This window comes from Bombus vosnesenskii, unplaced genomic scaffold, assembly GCF_011952255.1.
Source record: "Bombus vosnesenskii isolate JDL3184/JDL3185 unplaced genomic scaffold, Bvos_JDL3184-5_v1.1 scf7180000013272, whole genome shotgun sequence".
NCBI lineage: Eukaryota > Metazoa > Arthropoda > Insecta > Hymenoptera > Apidae > Bombus > Bombus vosnesenskii.
This window is the reverse complement of record NW_022882930.1, coordinates 1,221,066-1,230,292: the sequence shown is the minus strand read 5'-3', so window position 1 is coordinate 1,230,292 and position 9,227 is coordinate 1,221,066. Positions and strand designations below refer to the sequence as shown.

Genomic DNA, 9,227 nt, shown 5'->3' with positions numbered 1-9,227 from the left:
AATACCCGTGTACTATGTATATGTATATGCACCGAAATCTGAGTTCACCAACTCACGGAGAACATGCTTGTGACCCCGGTATATCGAATCAGACTGATTTTAGCGGTATTTGCTTTATTTATAGAACATTTATAGAACAGAGAAATCATGAATCCCTCTGTCACGAATAAATCTCTCGAAAGAGGTGCGCGTTAATCTGCTCGACAGCGACCAAGTATTGTCCATACAGCTTCATCATGTGCGTCATCGTGTCTGCTCTTGTACGGAGAAACATAAACTGTTGCGATCGTACTTTCTTTCTTGAAATTTGTTTTTTTTTTTTTTTTTTCTTTTTATACGTGGATTAAAAAGGGCAGAGAGAAAGAGAGAGAGAGAGAGAGGGAGAGAGAGAGAAAGAAGAGAATTGTAGAACACGTGCTTTGGAATTTTGATATAGAACGTAAAGAAAAGATATTGTGATGTAAAAAAAAAACGAATCTCTATCTTATTTTGACACAAATCTTTTTAAAATTTGTTTAGTTTAGGCGTATACGCGGTATTATTTCTTTTAGGATATTATAATTGAACAAAATTAATGAAAATTACTTTATGTACAAATTAGTGACAGTTTCACTATGAAAACGTATCTACTAGTAATGTGACATTTTCCTATAAGAATATTAATAAATAAGTAAAAAATTCGTTTCGCTTAAGAAACTTAAATATTTGTTACCTTCTTTTAATTTAATTTTTAAATTCCAAATTGCAACTGCGTGTATCAACCAAGATCGAATGTAGTGATATTTAATTTTCATCGAGATGTGATTGATCATAACTGAAGGAAATCGTCATATTAAATTCTATGAAGAACAATGAACACTTGCATCTGCAAAAATCGCAACACTCTATGTCTCTCCAGTGTAATTGAGTCGAAGCTTACACCTACATTGTATAGCGAAAATACGTATCTATGTAGTATGAATGTTTTCGGTATGCGATTTGATCATTGTTCTATGAAAGCGCAGCGCTCCGAAGATAATGCTCGGAACAGTGTGAATCGGAATCACCTCGTCGTTTAGCTTTACGACCGTTGTTACGATAATTCTTTTCCACTTTTTACACGTACGATAACTTTTTTGTACGAAAATACGCGGTAGAATGCATGCAATTACGGAAAAAAAAATTCTTATTATCAGCATTCATCAGATACCATTCGAATTTTTGACGAAATGAAATTATATCTAATTACGTGTGATTATCACGTAGGTACGAAACGAAAGTTACGAATCTGACATCGCGGCCAGTAAATTTTTTTTACTGCTCTACGTATGCTTCGATGTGGTGTGTAATCTCTCTTTCTCATCTATTTGAATGTTGGTTCGTGTACATATTAATTTTATTAAGAGAAATTGTATATACAACGCATAATTAAGAAGCGTCATCGGCGTTTTAAATGTGTATTAATTGTAACTGTATAAAAATATTATTGTATTATTTATAGCTAAATATATCGATGTATATTACACATTGTCGTGTCGTGTCGTGTAGGAGTCGTTAGATCGCAGAATGGAAGAACTTATAAAAATCACTCGATGTTGGTCCTGTACCAAAATATCATGCTTTGTTATTATTTACAACCTTCCAGGCATGATAAGCGATTATGTTACAAATCATTTTATTCATTAAGCATTTTTTATTGTACATAACTTAATTGTTAAAGAAACTGCATGTTACGTTGTATTACTGGATGTACTTTTTATTCCTTTGAATCCCCTAGCTATGAAAAACTTCTCTGTAGACTCGTCTCTCGTTGCCTCCGGTCTTATGGATTTTACATATTTATAAAATTTTATCAAATCTTTCTCAAATTGTTGAGATTTTCCACCGTCCCATATTTTACAGACAAATGTTCCATTTCTTTCACTAACTTGTAAAGCAAATTTCAAAGCAATATATGCGAGTTGTATTATCATCTCATGATCTAAGTCTCTTATGCCAGACGCATTTGGTGCCATATCCGATAAAACTACATTAGGTTTTTTACCATTTAAATGTTTTAGAAGTAGATTTCGAGATGCTGGATCAGTAAAGTCCATGCCATTCAATAATGTTGCACCTTCGATCGGATATATAGGTTGCTTGTCTATTCCAAAAACAGTTCCAACATCGCCACCTTCCTTAGCATTTGCATTTGTTGCTTTAATAGCAACTTGTGTCCAACTGCCAGGAGCAGCCCCACAATCAATTACAATATGACCTGGCTGCAATATTTTAAATTTATCATTGATTTCTAACAGTTTGTATGCACTTCTACATCTATAGTTTTCTTTTCGAGCCATCTCCACGTAAGGATCTTTTAACTGTCTTACAAGCCATAATTGCGAGCTATGCTTCTTCCCTTTTAAATCTTTTGGTACTTCTCGAAATAATGTAGTACAACTATGCAAGTCCCTTAATATCAAAAGATTTCGAGAAAAACGCTTCATGATATAACCTAGCTAAATGCTGGGAATGTTTAAAAAAAAGCTTCATATGCAAGATATATATACACAAATGAATCGTCTTCTTATTTTTATAATTCAGTTACTATTCGATCATTCATTACACAAAATTACTCATACAAATTAAACATCGTCTAAATAATATTGTAACACTTAATGTGGTCGAATATAATATCTTGTATAGTTGTAAACTACGATTCGGCTCAAGCACATATCAGCTGATTAATACAAATGAATACGCATGCGTAGAGATTCTATGATGGTGACGGAACTTCGTAGTTACAAAAAATATCTCATGTGCTTGCCGGCGAAGATGTGATAGAATTCCACGGGTAATGATCGTTTGAACGAATGTTGCGATTAAAATAGTGATTTACAATGAACCTAACCACAGGGAATCCTCACGGAAACGGTTTGCTTTACGCTGGTTTCAATCAGGATCAAGGTACGTGACCGAGTGTGCTACATTTGACAGTCCAGTCATGTACTGTCAAATTTATTTTTTTACTCCTAACCTTTGCATCTAACACCTGTCGAATAAATTTATCGTAATTTCACTTTCCTATACGATTAATATCAATTTAACCTGAAAAAATATGTTTCCATCAAACTCTGCTCGTTTAAAATGGCTAAAATGAAAGAATTTATTATCACTTTCTTCTTTTTAACCTCATTCGTGTACAATTATTCCAAATTTTTGATAATAGCTTTGCATTGAACATATTTTATAAAGTTATTTATAAATCATTCGTATGACCCATTATGTTTTAATTATTTAAATTTCTTTTTCAATTATATTATTAGAATTTCCTTTTAATTGTTTATAATGAATTGTTTTAAAACTCATTGGTTTTATTTGAATTATTAGAAAATCTATTTTTATATTTCATTTCTATCTCTCTTATACGTTTCTCACTCTTTTACATATATCGTATAATCGTACAATATGATATTATTCCATAAAGAGTACCATGATAATCATTCAACTGTGGTGGTTTATCTTCTTAGTGTTCTATGTGTCAAATAAGGAATATATATATATATATACATATATATCGAATACCATATTGTGATTTTAAAGGGAAAAGACCGTGTAATGTAACTGTGTAATGTAAGAGAATAGATAACAATATCTTAATTGTTTGTATAATCTTTCCATTTGTAGGATGTTTCGCTTGTGGTATGGAAAATGGCTTCAGAGTATATAATTGTGATCCTTTAAAAGAAAAAGTACGTCATTTCAGTGATGGAGGCCTTGGTTATGTGGAAATGCTATTCAGATGTAACTATTTAGCATTAGTTGGTAGTGGAGCAAAACCTATGTATCCAACAAATAAAGGTAACATATTTTATATATTTTCTCTATCTTAAAATAAATAAAGCGGATTATTTGTGATTTATTTTATATAAATCTTGCAGTTATGATATGGGATGACCTTAAAAAATTACCAGCAATTACTTTAGAGTTCAATGCTCCTGTAAGGGGTGTTAAATTAAGAAGAGATAGGATAGTAGTAATTTTAGAAGGAGTTATAAAAGTATATACGTTTACGCAAAATCCTCAGCAACTTCACGTGTTTGAAACTAATCCAAATCCCAGAGGTCTATGTGTCTTATGTCCAAATAGTAGTAATTCCTTGCTTGCTTTTCCTGGTAGAAAAAATGGACACGTTCAAGGTAAATTTTAAGCAAGAAACTTTGGTCTTCTACATTCTTTAAATTTATAAGATAACTTGTTTTCATTATTACAGTGATAGATTTGGCTAATACGGAGAAGCAGCCATTAAATATTGAAGCGCATGAAACACCTTTATCGTGTATAGCTTTAAACTTACAAGGTACTAGACTAGCTACAGCTTCAGAAAAAGGAACTTTAATAAGAGTATTCGAAACACAGACTGGAAATATGATTAACGAGTTAAGAAGGGGAGCTAATCATGCAAATATTTACTGGTAATTAAAACGAAATATTTTATAAACAGTTAAATATTACTAAAGTAATATTAATCATTTAAATTTATATTATTATAGCATTAATTTCAACCATGATTCAACTTGGTTGTGTGTAGCAAGTGATCATGGAACTGTACACGTTTTTGCTGTAGAAGATCAAAAATTAAATCGTCAGTCTAGTTTAGCATCTGCTACTTTCCTGCCAAAATACTTTAGTTCTAGCTGGAGCTTTTGTAAATTTCAAGTTCCAGGTGGTCCACAATGTATGTGTGCATTTGGAACTGATAACAATAGTATTATAGGTCAGTATTATAAAGTAATATATTCAGAAATGTACATATATAGCGTGGTAATGATTTCTTACATAACAATGGTTTTTTTGTTGTTACAGTAATATGTGCAGATGGTAGTTATTATAAATTTGTGTTTAACAATAAAGGTGAATGTACGAAAGATTTTTATGCACAGTTCCTCGAATTAACAGATGACAAAATGTGATTGGAAAATAAGGAAGAGGTAAACTATACACTGATTAGTATATACTGATTATGAAGTGATTAAATAAAAATGTATATCTTTAACATTATGTCTTCAGTATTCATTGGATGAGATCACATGGAATAGTTTATATGGAAAGTGAGTACTGTGTTGTTATTTGAAGTCGTATTATATGGTAGAGGACCAAATGAAAAGTACTATTGTTTGTTGGTGTTATGTCCACTGTGCAGAACTGTGCTAACTATATGATATAAAAAGAACTTTAAGGAGCGCTAGAAGGCCTATTTCTGAGATGTTTACTTATGGAACTATACGTTCTTAGATGTTACACGCAAAAAGAAGAACTCGATGTTTATGAGCTTTGCTTAATATATCAGTGTAAAAGGCAATTTTCTTACACATAAATTGAACAATCTTTTAACTAACGCTGATGCAAATATATAAGGAATATAATTCAGAAAGTAATTCAACAATTTTTAATTCGTTATGCTCGGCAATTAAATCATACGTATTTTTTTATATTTATTTTATAGAATTACAAATGTCTAATTTAACATAACAGAAAATATATGATGTTCAAATATATTCCGTATTTTTCGTATTTTGTATCATAAATGTTGACGAATTACCGTAAAACTATGAAATTTGGCTACTTGTCGATCGTATTCGATAATTAACCAACTAAAAAAATGAGACGTGTATAACGTAATCGAGTTTTATAACCTTTATTTTTATTTTTATCATTTCATACATTTAATATACATATACACAAGAAATACCTACATTCAGTTATTGTTATTGAAATATTACCACAAAATGTGAAGTTTGTAGTGTCACAAAGAAGTTGGGATCGAATATAAAATAAAAATGATCGTGAGACGAAACGCTGTATTTGTTTATAATAAAATATAAATAATATTGATCAGTTGCAAGCATGTATTTTATTTCTTTTTTTTTTTTGTTTTGTAATATATATATATGTATATATACATATATGTATATATATTGTGCGAAATTTGATAAAAAGTCTTACGCAACATTAGTAATTAAAATTCAGTCTTACAGAAAGAGAATACACGTTGCTAAACCAAAGCTTTTTAACCTAGAGTCGTTGTTAAATTGAAAAATTTTCACAATTTGTCATGGTATCGGGTTTGAAATGAAAAAAAATATATATATATATAATATATATATATTATATTACGATATATGCGTCATCGCATTTCGATATGCAGTTTAGATTTACATTAGGAATATTGTAATTATTCATCTCTGTGCGTTGTTCGAAATTTCAAGATATCATTAAAAAACAACGCGAAGCTCTTAACAATTAATCATAACATATGAACAATAACACGTATAATAATACGAAGCAGGCTTTTTGTACTGCAGATTTATTTTGAGCTTTTGTAAAATGGAACATCTCCATCGTGTTATGTATAGAAATAAGATGCACAGTGTTTTTCTAACATAAATTTACCGCACCTTTCTCATTCGTCTTTCCTTCCTTTTGTTCAATTATCGTCAAAGACGGAACACGTTGACATTTGACTAGATTACAAAATTTTACATGACAAGATTGAATCCGTAGGCCTTGTTGGCAGACCGAGGGTGATCTTAAAATTTGTTTAAAAAACACTGTCATTTGAAAGGTACTTCCCGATAACGAGAGCTCTTGCCATCGAACGCAACCTTTCTCATTCATTGTAACGAATAAATCCGACTTTCTGTCGCTATCTCTATATCTTTGTTTAATAATCTTTAAACCTCGAAAGGTTTATTCGCGCCCGCCTTAACGGCTTTCGATTTTTTCACGACTGGAACTGCAGGCTTTTTCTTCACGCCATGAAGAACGTGGGTCAGTCCTTTCTTAGTCTCGAGACTCTTGTAAGCGCTGTACACGACGAGCCACACGTAAGAATTACTGATTGCGACGAGCAGAACGATTATGCCTGGAAAAGAAACAACTTTCGATAACGATATAAATCAGAAATTTCCGAAATGGTAGAAATTTTTGGTCGACGATAGATATGTCATGAATATACTAAATTGGTGCATATGAAATTTCGTCTTTCAAAAGTTTCATATTAACAAGTGAACGCATGTCTTAAAGTCTATATAGGAAATAATAAAATAAAATTTTGCCGTATCGCTCATATATAATTCTTATACATCCAATCTTGCACTTATGGATTATTTCGTTATCATTTCGTTAGATATTTAAATGAATTATTCCAGAATAAAGAAAGTATAAAAGTAGCATTGGAATAATTTTATAACCTAAAGTTGACAGTTCATACGAACACAGAATATTGAGATTAGGTAATTGGTAGAAAGATTACATACATACAATTACGTAGAAGTTATTTGAAGGTTTCATACGCACCGATATAACAATTTAGTATTTGTTATAATAATTTGCTCGCTTCGTTCGTTTATCAACTTACGTTCACAAATATCAGCATTGCCTCCGAGCGTAGCAATAAACGGGCAGCCTTGTTCTACCACGAACACAGAAATTGTCAACGCCGATATTATCGTCATCATGACCACCAACCAGGGCGCCATGAAGTGGCGATTGTTCTACGGAAAGAAACAACTTGTCTTACCATGAAATTATTCTCGAGAATGACTACGTAAACTGTAATTACCGCCAGCACACCGTACAACAGCAGGATAGTGGAAATAAAATGTATCACTGTGATCACCAGACCGCAATATATCGAGTACACCGTTTCTAAACACGTGTAAAAGATTTTGAAAATTGATGTATAATGAGCGAATAGCAGAGATAAACAGTTAAATGAATGCGAAAGTATTACAATATAAAATATTTGTAAGATTATATTGTAAGCACCAGTTGCATTATGGTGCGCCATATCCATTTTCTTAGTATTTAGATGATTAGACGATATATCTTCTAAGGCTTCTCTCTCGAGAGCATCCTCTGTGTCCCTTACTACCATTTCTTGAATTCCCATTGTGTGTACTAGTGCCAGCACGAAGAATGTCATATTGAATCCTGATATAAGCTGTGTTAAAAAATGAAGTAATTTAATATAATTTAATGCATGCTAATTTCTTATGTGTTTCTTACACAGTGGTAATAATTAAATGATAGATCATATTTACCAATTGAAATACTGCTATTAACACTGTACCCTCTTCCAGGTTAAAATAATGCACGAAATTCTTTAACAGTCCCACCTTCATTTTGCCTATTCTTTTTAACAGAACGCTGTACAATTATTATTCCTGAAAACATATAGAAATAATAAAAATTTACATCCAACGATTGAAGCGATTCCCGTGATAAAGAGACAGTTCCACTTTCCACAAATTTGAGAACATTCAAAGAAATCAGCACATAATCAATTACAACCAAATCATTATTTGGAACGTGCCATCAATTCAGTGTCAACTAATATTCGTAGTAATAAATTTGTGTACTTTTGATTGTGAAATCTATACCTTTCTTTCTCTTCCAATAAATGCAATTTAAATATTGGAGCTGCCTTCTATCGCTGAAAATCTTTCAATCTTTATCAGATCCAAGCATCAATGAAGGAAAACAACAATAGAAACATCGTTCAAAATTTGTTTACCGATTTGTGTACCGTGTGATGAAGAATTCAGACCAAAGTCTCCAATTATCAAGCGGAGCATCAAATATATCGACTATCGTACAAAATACAAAAGTTCGCTGTAATGATCGCAGCAGTCCTTTGAATTAATATTCTAAATAAAAAATCGCAACCCCTGGAGGTTACAAACAAGGTCACTATTATGTACCGTGGTGTACATACAACGATAACAATAATACAAAAATAAAGAAGAAACAGAAAAAGGAAGTGTGAGGCTCGATGGAGAATGCAGTCGCGCTCCAGGTTGAAGATTCGTCGCTTTCGAATGGAAAGCGAGTGACGCGATATGTCGTTACTCACCTCGCGGAAAAAGGAGCACGGAATATCACTGGAACGTAGTTCACAATGAGAATCAATAACTTTCACTGTCTCTCGCTTGGACGAAAGCGAAAGATGCGATTGTCAAATGAAATGGACTCACACGAAGAATAGAGAACTTGCCATGAAAATATGTTGCTCCAGTTTTGGTAGCCTCTTTAAGAGGCTATCGAGAGCGAACGATAATTCAGAAGGATGACCGTTTGTCTGCGTTCGACGCACAAAGCGCGAGTTTACCTCGTCCAAGGGATTGAAACGTAACCCCTAGTGGTAGATTAAACGACATGCGCACCACACACCGATCCTCTGCCGCATCCTTCAAGATGCATCCGTT

At 32.4% G+C, this 9,227-nt stretch overlaps 3 protein-coding genes across 8 annotated transcripts; 1 reads left to right on the top strand and 2 right to left on the bottom strand.

Annotated features, from left to right (window-relative positions):
* Positions 1-1,578: 1,578 nt before the first annotated feature.
* LOC117231453 (rRNA methyltransferase 2, mitochondrial) lies at positions 1,579-2,676 on the bottom strand. Its single transcript, XM_033489903.1, has one exon. The coding sequence runs from the start codon at positions 2,463-2,465 to the stop codon at positions 1,710-1,712; it is 756 nt and encodes a 251-aa protein (XP_033345794.1). The 5' UTR covers positions 2,466-2,676; the 3' UTR covers positions 1,579-1,709.
* Positions 2,677-2,694: 18 nt separating this feature from the next.
* LOC117231452 (WD repeat domain phosphoinositide-interacting protein 3) lies at positions 2,695-8,429 on the top strand. 3 transcript variants are annotated; one of them, XR_004492968.1, is made up of 8 exons: positions 2,695-2,925; positions 3,646-3,819; positions 3,900-4,157; positions 4,232-4,433; positions 4,512-4,735; positions 4,825-4,949; positions 5,029-5,069; positions 8,103-8,429. XR_004492968.1 is itself a non-coding variant. In XM_033489902.1 (8 exons), the coding sequence occupies exons 2-7, from the start codon at positions 3,647-3,649 to the stop codon at positions 4,929-4,931; spliced, it is 900 nt and encodes a 299-aa protein (XP_033345793.1). In that variant the 5' UTR covers positions 2,763-2,925; position 3,646; the 3' UTR covers positions 4,932-4,949; positions 5,029-5,856. The 3 variants fall into 3 exon arrangements, 2 of the variants coding, with proteins under 2 accessions (XP_033345792.1, XP_033345793.1); XM_033489902.1 differs by lacking the exon at positions 8,103-8,429 and having other exon boundaries at positions 2,763-2,925; positions 3,646-3,660; positions 3,725-3,819; positions 5,029-5,856; XM_033489901.1 differs by lacking the exon at positions 8,103-8,429 and having other exon boundaries at positions 5,029-5,856.
* On the bottom strand, positions 6,084-8,186 carry LOC117231455. Of its 4 annotated transcripts, XR_004492970.1 has the most exons (6): positions 8,064-8,186; positions 7,789-7,963; positions 7,583-7,668; positions 7,379-7,514; positions 6,611-6,883; positions 6,084-6,547 (listed from the first exon to the last, which is right to left on the bottom strand). XR_004492970.1 is itself a non-coding variant. In XM_033489905.1 (5 exons), the coding sequence occupies exons 1-5, from the start codon at positions 8,142-8,144 to the stop codon at positions 6,693-6,695; spliced, it is 669 nt and encodes a 222-aa protein (XP_033345796.1). In that variant the 5' UTR covers positions 8,145-8,186; the 3' UTR covers positions 6,084-6,692. The 4 variants fall into 4 exon arrangements, 3 of the variants coding, with proteins under 3 accessions (XP_033345796.1, XP_033345798.1, XP_033345797.1); XM_033489905.1 differs by having other exon boundaries at positions 6,084-6,883; XM_033489907.1 differs by lacking the exons at positions 6,084-6,547; positions 6,611-6,883 and adding an exon at positions 7,129-7,211.
* Positions 8,430-9,227: the final 798 nt, after the last annotated feature.